The sequence below is a fragment of the Puntigrus tetrazona genome, chromosome 2 (assembly GCF_018831695.1).
Source record: "Puntigrus tetrazona isolate hp1 chromosome 2, ASM1883169v1, whole genome shotgun sequence".
Classification (NCBI taxonomy): Eukaryota; Metazoa; Chordata; class Actinopteri; order Cypriniformes; family Cyprinidae; genus Puntigrus; species Puntigrus tetrazona.
The window spans coordinates 3,572,858-3,590,357 of NC_056700.1; the positions used below are offsets into that span (position 1 = coordinate 3,572,858).

The 17,500-nt window shown below is 39.7% G+C and overlaps 3 protein-coding genes across 4 annotated transcripts in view; 2 read left to right on the forward strand and 1 right to left on the reverse strand.

Moving 5' to 3' along the window:
- LOC122324860 (leucine-rich repeat-containing protein 52) overlaps positions 1 to 263 on the reverse strand; it is a 9,478-nt gene extending 9,215 nt beyond the window's left edge. Inside the window, exon 1 of the mRNA XM_043219570.1 lies at positions 1 to 263. This exon is cut by the window's left edge and continues 452 nt beyond it. Coding sequence (XP_043075505.1) covers positions 1 to 188 — 188 coding nt within the window. The 5' untranslated portion in view covers positions 189 to 263.
- A 2,535-nt stretch (positions 264 to 2,798) lies between these two features.
- On the forward strand, positions 2,799 to 11,183 carry serbp1b (SERPINE1 mRNA binding protein 1b). Its single transcript, XM_043261096.1, has 9 exons — positions 2,799 to 3,216; positions 4,632 to 4,809; positions 6,317 to 6,457; positions 6,534 to 6,605; positions 7,738 to 7,812; positions 7,900 to 8,086; positions 8,172 to 8,228; positions 9,253 to 9,438; positions 9,758 to 11,183. Exons 1-9 carry the CDS (start codon positions 2,961 to 2,963, stop codon positions 9,815 to 9,817), a joined length of 1,212 nt encoding a protein of 403 aa, XP_043117031.1. The 5' UTR covers positions 2,799 to 2,960; the 3' UTR covers positions 9,818 to 11,183.
- Positions 11,184 to 12,483: 1,300 nt separating this feature from the next.
- Positions 12,484 to 17,275, forward strand: LOC122362766 (mitochondrial ubiquitin ligase activator of nfkb 1-A). 2 transcript variants are annotated; one of them, XM_043264326.1, is made up of 5 exons: positions 12,484 to 12,666; positions 13,345 to 13,468; positions 14,512 to 14,599; positions 14,679 to 14,799; positions 16,019 to 17,275. In XM_043264326.1, the coding sequence occupies exons 2-5, from the start codon at positions 13,352 to 13,354 to the stop codon at positions 16,503 to 16,505; spliced, it is 813 nt and encodes a 270-aa protein (XP_043120261.1). In that variant the 5' UTR covers positions 12,484 to 12,666; positions 13,345 to 13,351; the 3' UTR covers positions 16,506 to 17,275. The 2 variants fall into 2 exon arrangements, with proteins under 2 accessions (XP_043120261.1, XP_043120267.1); XM_043264332.1 differs by having other exon boundaries at positions 13,350 to 13,468.
- The last annotated feature ends 225 nt before the right edge of the window (positions 17,276 to 17,500 follow it).

Genomic DNA, 17,500 nt, shown 5'->3' on the forward strand with positions numbered 1-17,500 from the left:
TGGCGGGTGGCGAGCGGGAGCCCCGTCGGGAACGCGCGCAGACCTCGCTCGGCGCACTGGACCACGTGCTGGTCGTCGCACACGCAGCGCTCGGGGCAGCCCGAGGGGACCGAGGACGCCACGTGCGCCAGAAGCAGCAGCAGCATGCGCGCGGGCTCCGGGACGCGTGCCGCGGCGGCGGGCGCCATGGAGTCTTCACGGGACGCGGACGCGAAGAGAACCTCCGCAGAGAGACCGAGACCCTGGGATGTCCCCTGGGTGTGTGTGTGTGTGTGTGTGTGTGTGTGTGAGAGAGAGAGAGAGAGAGAGGGAGAGGTGCTCTTCTTTCATCGCTGTACAGACACAATGGGTCAAAATGCATCCAAAATAAAAGTTTTTTTTTGTTTTAGGGAAGTTCATGTTTGCAAATAGACATTTTAATATAATAGGCTATATCATTTTACTCGATTAAAGCTTTGCATAAACTGTCCTCTGTATATAATTTTGTAGTAAAAATAAGCGCCTACCTTTTGGTTATTATATTCCCACATCACCGTGCCTATATATCAAGACGGTTGTTTCCCAGATGCTCTTTGCTGTTTATTATGTGTTCTGTAAATGCAATGTCTGCTGGTTTATTTGGCTACTTAATAGACATTAAGGCCTTGAAAGCTAAGTGCAGATGAACCCGAGCGCATTCGTAAGTGTGCAACTGTTACAGTAAAAATCACAGAAGAGTAAAAACATACCAGGAAAACAACAGCGTGACGCGAGCAACGCTACAACGAACAAAAGAGATCATGGGTGTGTTAGATTTGTCTTTAAAAATAGCCGGTCAAATTTGCGGCACCTGCTTAGGGCCCCATAAAGGCTGGGGCCGGATCTGCGTGAAATATCCAGGATCTTCGGCGGAAAAACAGGCCAACAACTTTAAAGATCCAGGTGGGTTTGCTGCCAAAAGCCTCTACGTTTTTTAGTTTCTTCTGACCATAGAAGCCAGAGTCATATTAGATGACGTAGGGGCTGTTTGAACGATTCTTTTTTGTTTGTTTGGTTGGTTTTTCTGACCTCAAGACTGGGTTTTACTCCCTTTCATGGATCACTGCCTTTGTTTTCTTTATATTTATAATAGTTTAATGCTCCCAGTCTGCTATCAGATAGATTTGTATTAACATATTTCACTATTGCGTGATTTTTCGCATTTCGATGTTTTAATTCACTTTCTGTTTTTTTGCAAGCGAGACGAATTCATGCAGATTCACCTTTAGTCTATTCACACGCAAGTGACACTAAACAGTACAGGCGCATACAGCTAACTGTCCTTGTGTTTCATTTGGAAAACGCCGCAGCTTGAAACACTAAAAGACTGTTTATAGTGCAAATGAATTTAATTTATACATATTTACCTCCCGGACACATTACCTGTATGTGCACTTGTACCTGTATCCTGCACTTATTGCGCTCCTGGTTAGACCTAAACTGCATTTCGTTGCCTTGTACTTGTACATGTGTAACGACAATAAAGTTGAATCTAATCTAATACACAGCATGCTATGTAGTTTCGTAAACTGTTGTCAATATTGGATGCTCTCTGAGTGAGAAAGTATGAGCTGATGTGTTTTGTTGGCCATGTTTCATGTTGGTAAGCGCACCTGCTGCAGTCAGTCCGAGCGGCCTCCAACGACTCTCCCAAAATGTCCTCCTTCTGTCCACTTCCGTTACTGTAAACTCATTCAGCAGAGGTTCTTCCTTCTCCTCAATCACTATCTAACGCTTGCATTAGTCTGGCTGACATCTCAACGCACTAAAATAACGAGGTATACTCATTTACAAGCGACTCGTCTGCGGTTCCGTGTCAACGGTTTTCAGAAAGTGCAACACAGTGATGTATACTGCAATGGTTAGCGTCTTAATCGTGTCATATCGCCTTTAAAAGAAACCAGTACGAAACGGCTTTTCATAAAACTCATAAAACCTCTAAACTCACAGGGAACGGGAGTCATAGAACACCAACGCATTTATGAACAGATACCACTTTAAAACGATTTCGACCGCAAAACAGTCGAAGTATTTTTGTAAATGTAACATTTGCATAGGAAAACAATCAACAGGCTGATAACAGAATGCATTGTTCCTCATCATAGTGGATCAGATTATGAATTATTAATCCTAAAATAAATAATTAATGCCCAGCGCACAAATATTTTAGACACCTATTATGTGTGAGTGTGGAGCACAGACGCAGTCAGCACAGGTATTTGCAGCTATATACAAAAATAAACTGCATGGCTCAAAGTTATGGATTTTTTTTTTTTTGCCAAAAAATCATTAGGATATTAAAATCATCTTTCATAAAGATATTTTGTAAAAAAAAATTAATTAACAATTAATTAAAAATATGCAATGTTAAGATCTTTTCTCAATATTTGGATTTTTTGCACCCTCAATTTTTAAATATTTATATATTTTGTTCTATCCTAACAAAAGATATATTAATGGAACTCCTTTATTTAGCCTTCAGGTGATGCATGACTCTGTATTAAATCCTTACGACTTGTTTTTGGTCCAGAGTCACATAACGCCACATTAAAAAACAGAGAGTTTAAATAAAAGTAGCTTTTGTAAAAGCAAAAAAAATATTAACAGGCCGATAATAAAATGTATTAATATTCAAACACATATAAGCTATATGTAAGCAAACAAACATAAGCTATTACTAATAAATAAAATAATAAGTTATTCGTCTTAAAATAAATAGTTTATGTCCAGACACCCGTTATATTTGAGTGAACCGCGTGCAGAGAATAGTGCAGTTGTAAAACTACACCCCCCATATGGCGCGAAAGCTGTAATGTCCCGGATATTGAGAGCGCCGGAAGAGAAGCAGGTGTCTTCCTTGGCCATCTTGTGGTTGTCCACCGTGAGCCGTTCGCTCGAAGCCTCGAAGAATCGGAGGAGAATCCCGTTGTTGGGGCGTCATCATGCCGGGGCATCTGCAGGACGGCTTCGGCTGCGTCGTTACCAATCGGTTCGACCAGCTATTGGACGACGAATCCGACCCCTTCGAGATATTAAAGGCGGCCGAGAACAAGAAGAAAGATGCGGCCGCGTCAGGCGGCTCGAAGACGGCGGCTCAAGCCGCAAAACAGCCAAAGAAAGAGTCCCAGAAAGACAGGAAAAATACAGCGCAGGAGAAGAAAGAAGACACCCAGACCCCCGTGCCGCTCAAGAAAGAGGGTAAGCAGAAATCGCCGTTTTAAACATCGGCCGCGTCTCAAAAAATAGCCGTTGTGGACGCGCTCCGACCCACAAACACAAAACGCGCCTGAAAAGCGCTGACGCGAAGCTCTCAAACACGCATACGGCGCCTAAAATGCTGTCTAGGTAGGCAGCACAGTAGGTTACGAGACGGGGCTGACTGCGTGCTAGTGCGCATATAAACACAGCAAAGTCAACACGAACAACAACAGCCCGCTGCTAGCGCTGCTCTTGTCGTCGTCGACGTTTAACGCTCGACGACGCAGTGTTTTCGCGAGCGAAATTCGCCCGGAGGCGCTCGTTCAGCCGTTTTCCTCCCCCGACGTGTCAACATCGCCGTCCCATCGCGCTTTTATCGACTTCGCTTATTTATAACTGCGTAGCTGCGTTAGCCACATGCTAATCTGCTAGCTGCATGTGAATATTGTGTGATTAGCATTCGCTGGGCTGGTTTGCACATGGGGGAAGCGTTGGCGTGTTTTGATGATATGCAAATACGTGCGAGCGCTTTCACTTTTATTTTGTAAGGCGTGCCGTAACGGATAAGTGGAGTAACGTGCACAATCAAATCATTTTAAATGTCGTTGACCACATTATGTTGGCATTTGATCAGGGTTTGTGACGGATCTTGTTTAAATGACAAAATAAAAGTAACCCGGTGCTTTAAAATCTGAGCCAGTAACTGAAAAGACATCATCTTACTAGAGCTGATTGATGAACAGTGTGACCTTGAGCAAAACACTGAAACGCATTGTTAACCTGAATGCCTTGTTTCGCTCACCCTGTTGTTCCAGACACACAAAAGTGTGCATGTTGTTTTTATTTTACATACAGACCATGTATAAGGTGCCAGTCACCAACCCCAGTGCTATATGTGACCCTGGAGCACAAAACAGTCGTAAAGGTCACCTTTGAAAGCATATAAATTGGTTTTGCTTTGTTTTGTTAGAATAGGATAATATTTGACCGAGATGCAACTCTTTAAAAATGGATTCTGTGGGTGCAAAAAACTTAAATATCGAGGAAAACCGCTTTTAAAATTGCCCAAATGAAGTCCTTATTCAAAGCATATCGCAATTTTTAAATGTAAGGTTTGTTATACTTACAGAAACACATTTACTAAATATCTTTAAATATATCTGTTACGACCAATGTGTTGTGGTCCATGGTCACATATGCTTAAATGTACTTGCAGGGGGCTTTTGTGAGTGTTTTGAGATGAGACTTGATTTGATAAATGTCATGATTGGTGGAGTCGCTCTTGGAGTGGAGCATTCAGACATTAATGCTCTATTTTTTTTTTTGTAAATGATTAATAAACTTATGTATGGGGAGGATAGATCAGTGTTCTCAGGACTCCTGCTTTTTAGTGAACGTTTAAACCTCTCTTTCAGGCATGAGGAGGGTTGGCCGAAGGCCGGAGCAGCAGGGTCAGACCAGTTCCCAGCACCAGGGAGGTCAAGGAGAGGCTCGGCCCGGCGACAGGCGACCCGACAGACGACCTCCTCGCGAACGACGCTTTGATAAAGCAGCTGATGAGAAGCCGGAGGCGGGCGAGTTCCCTGCGGACAAGTGAGTGGTTGGTTTGTAACTAAAACACGACGGCAATATCGTTAGGCCTGACCTTATCACTTAAAGGAGTCTTAGTTTTGATGAGCTGATATTTTCCATCCAAAGTAGTGGTGTCAAAATTAGCACGTTAACGCAGGCGGTTTATTCTACATCCTGTATCGTTTCATATGATGCAGCGTCGTGCTCGGTCACGTCACCAAAAAGGCATTTAAAGCCATTTTATGTAAGAGTTACATTAAGAACACACCTGAAATGCTTTTAAAAACCGATTCAACTCTTCAGTTTCTTTTGTAGAGGCTGAAGTGGGTCAAAAAAGATGACGGCAGTTCAAAGAAAACACGACGCGTGTCGGATCCGTTCAAGAAATAGAAATAGCAGCCAGAGCAACCTAATAAGTAGCTTCTGTGGTATCTGTTCATCATAAAAAAAAAAAGAGGAAATTGGTTTAGTTTAGAATTTAGTGTTTGATAACTTTATTCAATTTCTGCTAAATGTAACATTGATTATAATGGGTTTATGTGGAGATTAAGTTCACTTTGATTAGAAGCTATATTGAAAGTCTAATGTTAGCATTGACGGTTCTTTATTATAATGCGACGTTTAATTGCTGTAATCATTTAAATATTAGGAGGAAAATCAGTATTAATCGGCGCCAGTGATGCTGGCCTTCGATCAAAAAGATGCCATTAAACATACGAAAAATGTGTTAATTTAAAGATTGAATGTGAAATTATTGCGAGATGGGAGTATATTTAAAAACTTAAATGTAAGGGTGGATTTATTGCGATTAATTTCAGAAATATTGCAGAATTTTTTTACAGCACTAATGCATGTATTTATGGTTTTCATAAGACACATACAGTTTTTAATGTTTATATTTTAACAAAGAATTGGGATCGAAATATTGTTACAGTAATACATCATCTAAAAAGTGCCTTATGTGCAATTTAAATGTTTGTGTAAAAAATTTTTTGTTAATTGTAATATCCAAACTATAAAAGCAATTTAATTTAACACTTAATATTATAGTAATGTGCAACAGGGCTGTGTGTATAGTGCATCGCATTAGTATAGGGATTGTTTACTTAAAGAAAAAAAAAAAAAAAAAAAAAAAAATATATATATATATATATATATATATATATATATATATATATATATATATATATACTGTAACCAATAGATATCCAAATGAATTGTTACTGAATCGAGTTGATTTGTGAAGTCAATACTCCGCCCTAGACGGCATGATGTGCTTTTATAGGCCATTAGGTAGTGCAGGTCTAGTTGGGAGGTGATGTTAAAACTACTAGCTTCATCCGTTTAATCAAACTCATGCCGTTGTTCAGACCGTTGCTTCAGTTTTGGGTTCATTGAGATTCTCAATCATTTGTAGAAGCACCGTGGTAATAAATCGACAGAGTTTCCATTTAATCAATATCTGAGCAGCGTTTATTGATTTTTGTGGCTTCAGATCTCCGATTGTCTTTGTACACGTTGTTCTCAGGCCGATGGGAGACAAGCCCTCTCGAGGACGCGGAGCAGGCCGCGGGGCCAGAGGAGGCCGAGGGAGAGGCATGGGGCGCGGAGATGGCTTCGATTCCCGGGGCAAGCGGGACTTTGACAGACACAGCGGCAACGACAAATCGTAAGTGTGATGAAGCCGCGTGGTTTTAAGGGTGTGCCGTCGCGCTGGTCTCACCGGACTGTCCTTCCTGCTTTAGTCGACAGAAAGGAGAGGAGAAGCGTGGAGGGAGCGGCTTGCACAACTGGGGCAATGTGAAGGAAGAAGCCAGGTAGGATTGGACATGTGAAATATTTAAGGCTTGTGGTGTTGATATGAGGTTGATACGACGTGCTGACAGAGATCGGAGTTTGTGCGAGTTCGACTTTGTCCTTCCGCCAACGGAGGCCTTGCATGAAAGTTTTAAATGCATAATTTCCGCTTCTATTCTATATATTTGTCTTGTTTTCCTGTGCAAACGTCCCTAGATCACATGCCATTTATTTTGAGATGCTGAAATGCTTATGTTAAGTGAGTTTGGTTTGAAAACTTGAACGGAGACTTGTTTTCATGAATTAAGCCCCATTGGCAGAAATTTGATCTTTATTTATTTTGATCAGTTTCACAGAAAGCATCGTCATTTTGCTTCAAGTAAACGTGTCTTGATTTAAAAACAATCTTTAGGCTTTTGTACTGGAAAGAAGAAAAGAAATATGCAGTCTAGTTGTCAGGAGCAGAGATCTTTGGATAACACTTTAGAATAGGTGGCGCTCGTTAACTATTAACTATGAATTTCCCCTGAATCAATTCTTAATTTAATGCTAGTTAATAGTTGGGAAGGTAGTTAAGCATTGGGTTAGAATAAGGCATTAATATGTGCTTAATTAGCACTGATAAATTCCTAATATTCTAGTAATATGCATGCTAATAAGCAACTAATGCCTAACCGTTACCAATCTTTGAGTTTTTTGGAGTGAAATGTATTAAAGTAATGAAATTCTGTTAAAAACTTTTCAATTCATTGTGTTTGTAGACATTAGCATTTCTTGACAACCTACAGACACAGTGTTCCCCGTCAATGTACTTATTTTTTGTCTTTAAAAAGGTCTTTAAAGGTCTCATTGCCCTTCATACAGCCTGCCTGAATGCGTCATAGAAATAATGCTGATTGTCTGAAACCCTAGACTCTTGTTAACTCTAATTAGTGGTGTTTATTATAATAGTATTAATATTAGGGCGTTAACCCAAGTATTAGACTTTGACAGTAACTTGTCCCAAACTGCTGGTGTTCAGGACATAAATAAAAGCTCCCACTGAATGACACGGTGGGCTGGTTCCACATCATGAGATGAAATGAAAGCAACGTTGAACATTAGTGTTTGTCAAGTGTTCCCCTGATCTAACGGCGTCGTCTGATTTGACAGTGAGCTTGATCAGTCTGCAGCACCGGAGCCTGCTCCCGAGGGTGAAGATCACGCTCCTGCCAACTCCGAAAACAAGTGAGTCGACCGCAGTTGCGTTCAACACGACCTGCCAGTATCTGTCGCGCGCTAAGAGCATGTCATTGGGTGGTTGTGTGCGTGTAGGGAGAATGAAGTAGAGGAGGTGAAGGATGAAGGTCCTAAGGAAATGACACTGGATGAATGGAAGGCCATGCAAGACAAAGAACGCTCCAAAGTCGAGTTCAACATCCGCAAGCCCAACGAGGGCAACGATGGCCAGTGGAAGAAGGGCTACGTACTGCACAAGTCAAAGAGCGAGGAGGTCGGCACGGTGAGTTGAGTTAGCCCATGTTGCAGCCTTGTACGTTTTTATTTGAGCTTTGAGGCTAACGTCGTTGCTTTTTGTGTCTTTTCAGCGGCACGCTGGATCTGTGATTGAAGCTGGAGATGTTGATCCTGACTCATTCCAAAAGGTATCTGTGCCTCTTTGTGTTGGGTCTTTATTCTCCTGTCTTCAACTTGAACTGAAGTTTGGTTTAGTAAACCTCTTCTGTTCCACCTGTGTTCACTGAAGTTTACTTTCTCTCCTTTGTTCTTAATGTAGATCCACAACAAAGGTTTTGACTTGTTCCCTGTTATGCTAGCTTTTTTTTTTTTTTTATTATTTTTTTAAATCTAAAATATACTAATTGTTTTGTGGGCTCAGTTAAGATATATTAATAATGCAGTTTGGCTGAAGCGATCATTGGTCATAGTTGTGCCTTATGAGTTTATTTTTATTTTTTCATTTCTGACTTTCCTTTTTTTTCCCTCCCGATTATTTCTAAATGAGTTTTAATGGTTAAATCGCATTTCGGTTATAAGTATGCATGCCTCATTGAAGTCAAGAAACTTAGTTTAACAAAAAATTGTTTCCCGCATTTAAAGTTGAATCAAAAAGCATACCTAATCAGACGAATTCAAATGTTAACATTTTTAATAATGTATAGCATTTTTTCCCCCTCCAAGACATGTTGTTGTGTGTTATAATTATTCTGAATTTATGATTTAATAAAAACATATTTTTTTTATTATTGTTAATAAATTCAAATAACTGAAAGTTATTATTTTGAAATGAAATCTAATTAAAATGGAACAATTTTTTGGCTGGCAGAGTTTACCTTTAAAATGAAAAAATAAAAATAAATTTATTTTATTTTTTTTTTTATTCATTGAATTTTTTTTTTTTGACAGGTTGCCATCAAGACCTTTGCTTTTTGTGTATTGCGATTTGATTGGTTGTGTAGCCTACTTACGGTTTACTCCCCCAGATATTCTGTAACGTCCTTGATGATTGGCTTGTGATTTTTTTTTTTTTTTTTTTTTTTTTGGTCCGTTTTATCCGCATTGAGGAAATCTCATAGATTTCTATCTGAAATCCTCACATCGAGCTTTGCGTGAAACTAGGACTGATGCGTTTTAATTCCCCAGGCTAATATAAAGTAATATTTCTTGAAGGGTGACGAGGGTGGAGATCACCACTTCCGTAAGCCCGCCAACGATATCACCTCGCAGCTGGAGATCAACTTCGGAGACTTGGGTCGGCCGGGCCGCGGCCGCGGAGGATCTCGTGGAGGACGGGGAGGTCGTGGAGGAGGAGGCGGAGGAGGACGGCCGGGACGAGGCGGGGGCAGATCTGAGAAGGTAAAGAATACATGAAGCCTGAAAACATTTCTTACGGGCAATTCTTCCTTAAGTTGTTTTATGTAGTTTATTCGCTTCCTCCCGTTTTTCCACTTTCTTGGCATGACTTGTGGCATGGTGCTAAATCATAAAGCATCAGTCAAAAATGAAACTTGAAGTTGTACGAGTTGATTCAGTTGTGTTGACGGACTTTGAGCGTAAGATGCTGAATGCATATTTCATATTTTCCAGCTTTCATAGTTTTCTTTGCCTTCACTTTGATTTAATAAAAGCTCGTCTCGGACGTCTGCTTGAAGTGTGTCTCCTTTGAATCCGACAGGGTGGAGGCGTTTCCGTTCCCAACGTGGACGATCCCGAGGCTTTTCCAGCCCTGGCTTAAACCTCAGCTCCGCCTACCGAACCTTCCTCCAGGCCCCGCCCCTCCTCTTCGACGCTTGCATGCTTACGGATCGATCGACCATAGAAACCAGAAAAGAGAAACACACGAGACTGTCATCCATACATACACTGAGAACTGACTTTTACCTGCGGAAAAACACAAAAAGGACTTCTTGTTACACTGAAGCAAATTATGGGTAGAGGTTTTGTATTTAGAGACACGATAGCAGGGATGTTCATACAGTATTTTTTTTCCCTTTTTTCCAGAGATTATGCATTCGCCATAAATATTTTTTTATCGCTGCTTGAATGTATGCATTTTCGAGATAGGATGGAGGTGTGTTGTGAACGCTTGCGCTTCGGTCGGCGTGTAAAAGAACACACTCTCAATGGCTCTACCAAAAGCAGAACGTTTCGTTTTTTGTTTTTTTTTTTTTTTTTTTTTCTTTTTCTCTCCACCGAGTGAGAATACGAGACTCGTAGTGACGATCTTACTATTAACACATATACATGAATAATGTATATCGACTATTTTAAATGTTTTGAAAGACAGCTCTAAGGTCAAGCTACCCTCCTGTCGTTTGGATTTTTTATTTTTATTTTTATTTTTTATTTCTTTTCTTGACCGGTAGCAAGAAGCTAATGCGTCGTCTTGATCTTGCTTTGGTGTTTTCTGTCGTCCTCTGCTGGACCTGTGATATTAGTATGCATAGTTGTCTTTGTTCCTCAGAGAGATTATTTCCTCATCTTGTTGAAGCACCCAGGGCTCAATGGAGATCCAGGCTGGTCCTTGTTAAGTTCATCTCTTAGAAACCTTAGGACCACTTTCTGAAATGTAAACGTGGGTGATTGATGTGTGTGTGTGTGTGTGTGCATGTGCGTGTGTGAGAGTTTAACCTGTTTTTAAAAACTCATCATCTGCCACAAGTTTATTTTCCTGAGCTTAGATGGTAAGTTTCGGCAAGTCATGTTCTTAACATGAAGTTTTATTGAATTTTTAGCGAGTTTTTCTCTAGCTGAGGTTGTTGACATATCTTGCACTTAGATTATGGTGACGTTTGAAATCTAGCTACTAAGCACGTGGTCTATTTGCATCAGTACCATTTGTTTATTTTTTATTCCTCCTGTGATCTTTGCGGTGTTTTTATTTTTTAATTATTACTATGATGGCACTACTGCTTGCGTTTTCTGAAAAAAAAAAAATTAAATAAAAATAAATGTGTAATTCAGGGTGGGACAACAGTGTGCTGCGAAAGAAAAGTTGGAACCAGCTTCTTATGTATGTGAAATAGCGAGACCTCCGAGTGTGACGGCCGATGTACTCTGTATTCATAGGAGGAGGGACAATAAAATGGAAGACGACACTAGATACGAGTCCAGGCTCCTGGTTTGTCTCGTCTCCACGCTTCGTTACCCCAGTCCTTTCTGCAAATGAAATGCTTTCGTTTGGTCGGCGCTAACCATGCAATAAAAATAAGCTGAAAAACGGTACGCACCGTTTAGAAGTATTTTTCCTTTTATCTGGATCTCCCATTTGTTTCCAAACTACTTTACAAGCTTTAGTTTGCAGGCTTAGTTTTGTATCTATCAAAACTTAAATAAAGGCCCAAATGGCTAAACGCCGATTTCTTTATTTTTTTGATGGCGTTAAATGCAAATGCATTGCAAAAAAAAAAACATCAGTTTATTCATATCGGACTAGCTAATGTTTTTCAAGATGTTTTGTTTGAAGCCAGCTGTCTGCAACTTTACAGACGCAGCTTGATCTTCAGTATTTGTGCCATGCTTTATTTTCTTAAACAGTGATTTGTGCTTAAAATTATATATATGACACGTGTATATATTTTAAACATTGTTTATATATATATATATGTCTTAAATAGGCAAGTTATGCTAACGAGTTAAGATACAAGTTGATTCCAATTAGATAATTTCTGAGAAAATAGTGCTGTTATACGTCTGGCTCCCATGAGTTCTTTTGTTTTTGTGTATTTCTCATACTAAGTTGTTTATAAAAATGTAAACGAAATATAACATTTAACAAAAGCATATGCAGTTTTTTCATGATGAAGTGATTTGTTTGAACTAAAAAGTTACTATTAGTTTGTGCCCAAAAAGCAGTTTTATTCAAGTTAGATTTACTTATGAAATAAATCAAAGAACCGACTTAGAGCACAGAATTTCTTTATTAATTTTTATTAATAAAGTGCCAGTGCACAGACAAAAATCAGTTACTTTCACAAAGACTTTTGTTTCTTTGAATAAAATGGAACTGGACTGCAGAACCAGAAGTAAAACAACAGAGAACAGCATTTCGGTCTTTTTTTTTTTTTTAATGGAAACAGCCGTATCCTCTTTTTTTTTTTTTTTTGTTTAATACTATTCATTGATTTTTTTTTTGTGTGTGTGTGTGTGTGTGTGAACTGTCTCTTTAAGTAGCTCAGTCGCGTTGTTTGGCACGTGACCTCTTACAGCGGTCCGCTTCAAACACAAAAAAGCAGTTTGGAATTGTATGACACTGAAAAATCTATTTTTATTTGTATAATACTAAATGAATTTTCTTTACAAAACAACAATAATTCAAAAAACTAGCTAATTCATCAACTCCCTATTCAGCGAAGACTTCTGGTGATTGACTGATTGAACTGACCAATGAAATCGGGGAGGGGCGGGGTTTGCGCTTCACCGGTTCGTAAACCACGCTAGTAAGGACGCTCACTTCCTAGTGAAGTATACTTCTTATTGTCTATCAGTGGGAGTGTGTTTTCTTCATCAGAGTCCTCCTGTGGACACACACGAACACTGCAAGTAAAGTGATGGCGGATTGGACGTGTCTTCAATAAACTTCAGGTGAGAAAGACAATGCTAATGGTCAGAACCAATCAACTGAGCGTATCCTAAAAACTGCTGTAAATATAATATAAAATATAGATGCTGTTAATCTAACCAGTCACGATAAGAATAGTTCTGTACGATATAAAGCAGTGGTTTCCTGATTTATCGTGACAAACAACCCTGACTCGTTTTACTTTCGCTGAGGTTTGTCCGCCTTCACCTGTCGTTGTTTTTTTGGTTGTTACTTACGAAATAGTTTCACGACACGATACTCGGCGATTGAGATATTTTGTTGTACGTACATACTGCTCTTGTTCTGGAAACACAACGTACAATTAAATGTAAAAACTAACGTTGGGAGTTGTACTAAACGAAAGTGGATTAGCTGGACGGACATTTTTAAACAACCGTTAACAAACTTTCAACCTAACTGCATGGCCGTATGTGAAGTTAATTAGCAAAAAATCTCGTTTTGAACGATTTTTTTATTTTTATTATTTTTTGCATACAGCTAGCTAACACAATAAAATAAAAATATAACGATAACAAACAGGATTTGTCTGAATTTTTTGCATATAATATCACAAAAACGTCTCTAAAAGAGCTTATACCGCCTTGATAAATCAGTTTGCCAGCTCTGGTGGCTAAGGTTTAGTGTGTATAACAATAAACTAAATGTTTTTCTCTTTTCAGAGCAGAAATGAGTGACCATCTCCTCAACCCACTGACCGTCATATGTGCGGGATCCTGCTTCGCCTTCTCCGGCCTGTTTTATAAACTATATTCAGATAAAAGACTAGAAGTACAGAAGCTGAAGGTAAAGAAACACGGCTTTCCTTGTGACTGAGATTCATTGTGTGTTCAAGGTAGTTATTCGATAATTCAGTGTACAGTTCATGTCCATTGATTATTTTTTTTCTAACCAAATTTTTTAAAATATATTTTACCCAACGCAAGAATAGCCTTTATGTACCTTAAATGCGTTTATTGCAACTTCCACACAAATAATTTAAGAGTCAAGCTCACCCGGGCTGTATAAAACTTAAAAACCACGTGACCAGTATCTTGTGATTTCTTTCTCATCTGCGGTGGGCTTTTTAAACACGTTATGGTAAGCTTCCTCTTTACTGCTTCTCTAGTCAACTATGCTAAGGTTTGGGATATTTTAATGACTTCAGTTAAAATAAATATTTATAGCGTACCTACCTAGGAAAGTGCTGGTAATATAAGGTAACTACAAGGAGTAGGGGTAGGTTTAGGTTTAGTACCTAGTTATTATTTAATAATGCAATAATCACATAGTTTGTACAGTTTGAGTGACAGGACGGTAAAATAAAGTGCGACCCAAAATGTTGTTTAATGATTATTAATACACTTGCGTAATGTAATTAAAGCGCTCTATTTCCGTGCACTAATTTTGTACGTAATATACTAAAAATGATTCTTTAGTGCTTCCTAAGATAAACACAAGATCATCTAAGTGTACTCTTAAGTGTGCTATTTTGAGACGCCATGAATATGCACTTTTAGCATGCTATCCTTGTTTTTAAAAAAACGTAGCACACTTAAAACCATACAGTTTCATGCAGCGGTACACTTAAGTGTGTAACTAAATATATTTTTAAATGCGAAGGTAGCATGTTAAATGGGTAAGCAGGGCAACAGTATGTTGCCGTAGAAGCAGATAAACAGATTTTCTGAGAAAGCAGATTGTTTTTACACGTTTCTCCTGAAGGGAAATTTGGACTGTCTCATAAGTTTACTGTAAGTCACTTTAGATGGAAGTAAAAAAAATGGATTCAGCTCCGCTCCTAATTAGAGTAATTATGAATCATTTTTTACACTTCCTGCACCTCGCAGGAGATTCCAAACTTTCAAGCAGACCATCACCTGCTCAGGATCCTGAATGCGTCGTCCAACAAGAGACTTCATTATGTTGCCGTAGAAGGTAAATGAAATCCTCAGTAACACCTCGTGCTTGACAAGAGAGAGAGGTCTTGATGGTTGCGTGTTCACTTCCCCTTCAGGGTTGGTGCAGGCCGTCGGAGAGCCCATTTCCAGCCAGTTCGTGCCACGCTGTCACGGCGTCATCCAAAAGATAACTTTACACGAGCACTGGAAGTACTGGAACTCTGCTCTAAAAACATGGTACGTGCTTGTTTAAGCAAAGGATGGCGATGTCAATGAAGCATGTTTTCGTTGTTTTATTTTTGCATAGAACTGTATGTTTTTAGTAACTTTTTATGAAATAATGCAGCATTTACTATTGGCCCTCTGTTTTCATTCAAGTTTGATTTTCACCCCATCATAGTAACCTCTTTGGGCACCCCTGCTCTAGTAGATTTTTTATTTGCGCAAAGATCAAGTAGTGGTGATATTTAATTTGTAATGGCTTTTTATCACTTAATTAAGTGTGGGTGTTTGTTTCTGCCATAGTTTCTTATAATATAGATGTTTCTATTGAGTGCATTAGTGCCTGACTACTTATTCAGCTCTTTAGATTTCTCAGGTATTTATTTTTCTCATAAGGACTATAATTCTTTCGTAAAAGCTGCACCGAACTACAAGGTGCTCAAAAAGGTCTTAAAAATGTATTAGTAAAGGGGTCATCGGACGCCCATTTTCCACAAGATATGATTCTTTAGGGTCTTAACAAAAAGTCTACAACGTAGTTTGACTAAAATTTCTCAATAGTAGTGTAAAACAACACCGTTTTAACCCTGTATGCAACAAGCTGTTTTATTGCGTGTCACTTTAAATGCAAATTAGCTATACTGACCCCGCCCCTCTCTTCTCAGAGCTGCTTGCTCTAGCTGCATTTTTAGGAAAGGAGATTTGCAAAGATTCATAAAAAAAAACATTTATAAACAATCATAGGAGGGGCCTGACTGTGTGATGTCACTAAGATTGGCTCGATTTAAGAAAGGGGAAATGATTTAATGAGAGAACAAAAATGGGTTATGTACGCATAGATTTCAGTTTAAACTACTTGTGGATGTTCATGTCACATTTCTCAGAAATGTGTAGAGTATTAGCTTTTGGAACCAGACAGATCACAGCATTGACCAATCAGCATCCAGCACTAGAGCTGTATATTTAATGCATTAGAAACAATGATGGGAGGGGCCTGCCTGTGTGATGTCACTAAGATTGGCTCGATTTAAGAAAGGGGAAATGATTTAATGAGATTAAAAAAAATGGGTGGATCTTTATCATTACAGGGTGGTTATGCACGCACACATTTCAGTTCAAACAACTTGTGTAAGTTCATGTCACATTTCACAGCATTGACCAATCAGCATCCAGCACTACAGCTGTATATTCAATGCACTCGTTGAAATCCATTTATTATAACCCATCCGCACAGGGTCTCCAAGAAAGTGAACAAGCAGCAGACCACCAACACGGTGCCCTTCAGCTTGGTCCAGCCCGGCTCATACATCAGCGAGGTGTCCGTGCGGGTGGATTCTCCTCTGGAGGCGCGCGGAGATTACCTGGAGCAGGTGCACAAGAGGCTCAGGCAGGCCAAGGAGGGGCTGATGGACGCGGTCGTGCGGGAGCTGAGCGGGGAGAAGCCCGTGGCCCTCGAGGAGCGAGAGGAGCTGCTGCGCGTGGGATCGGCCCTCACCGGGTTCGGGGAGCTCGTTCTGGAGCACGATAAGGTCATGAGGCTACAGCCGCCCAAAGATGGCCGCAGCTACATCCTGATCCCCAGCGATTACAAGAGCTTCATCCAGCGGCACGAGAACAGCACCAACATGTGGAAGAGCTTGACGGCGCTGTTCGGAATTACGGGGTTTGCGCTCGTAGCCGGTTTCGTCCACAGTGCCATTAACAAGGATAAAAACAACTAGCCGACTGAACCGTGAGGGTTTTTGATTTAGGTTCCCCCAAAAATGAAAAATGATCATTATTTGCTTAACCTCGAATAGTTCCGAACCTGCGTGAATTAGTTTGTTCTGCCGAACACAAAAGATACTTTGAAAAAGGTTTGTAACCAGGCTTTATTTTCCACTGTGGAAGTCAAAGCGGCTCGATTGCAAACTTTCTTCACAATATCTTTGTGTTCAACAGAATTCATACAGGTTTTCACACGTTCAAAATCAGGCGCATAATAGCTTTGAATCATTTTGCCAATGAAAATATTTTTTCAAGCATAGCACACTGGATCCAAACTGTCTTTATACTTGCATTTCCTTTTTTGTGAATCCAAAATAATGAGCTCTGTTCTACTTTGATTTACCAATATTTAAAGTCATTCCTAACTCACGGGTGATCCTGTCTGTTGTGGACTTTCTCATCAAGGTTCACCAAAAAACTCAAATGGTATCTCCAAATGAGTGTGGAAGACATTCGTAACCATTAATCTGTATAAATCATTTATTATCGAAAGGGTCTGCATGTCGTAAGAGGTTTAAAGGGCCACAATAGGGCTTCAAATTATCTGTTTTCTTATCCATAAAATTCGTTCAGAATATTGTGTTCCCTAGGAGAAATGCTTATTTGGAACATGATGGTAAATAAAAGGTGCCGTGTATAATTCTTTTGACTGTACTAAAGCATAAAAATGTTTCCTAAATCTCTGCAAAGTAAAACAATGCTACAGGCAGCTATTCTACAGAAAGTCTGTTTTCGTTTTGGTCTGTGTGACTCCGCCCACTGCAAGTTTTACCAATAGTATTTGACACCAGTTGTAGGCAGCAAACAAACCGCAGAGAGATATTAAAAGGTGTAAGGCTCATTAGAATGCCTTCTATTGTCAGTTGCACTTCTTCCTGTTGCATGCCCTCAATCTGGCAACCTATGTGAGCGTCAGGTCTGATGTTGTCTCTTTTCAACAAGCATTACA

Bases quoted from the DNA above. Each gene is read 5' to 3' on its own strand.
- LOC122362766 (XM_043264326.1), top strand. From the start codon at position 13,352: ATGAGTGACCATCTCCTCAACCCACTGACCGTCATATGTGCGGGATCC. The intron at 13,469-14,511 runs GTAAAGAAACAC...TGCACCTCGCAG, and splicing joins TAGAAGTACAGAAGCTGAAG to GAGATTCCAAACTTTCAAGC. The intron at 14,800-16,018 runs GTACGTGCTTGT...CCATCCGCACAG, and splicing joins AACTCTGCTCTAAAAACATG to GGTCTCCAAGAAAGTGAACA.
- serbp1b (XM_043261096.1), top strand. From the start codon at position 2,961: ATGCCGGGGCATCTGCAGGACGGCTTCGGCTGCGTCGTTACCAATCGG. The intron at 8,087-8,171 runs GTGAGTTGAGTT...GTGTCTTTTCAG, and splicing joins AGAGCGAGGAGGTCGGCACG to CGGCACGCTGGATCTGTGAT. The intron at 8,229-9,252 runs GTATCTGTGCCT...TATTTCTTGAAG, and splicing joins ATCCTGACTCATTCCAAAAG to GGTGACGAGGGTGGAGATCA.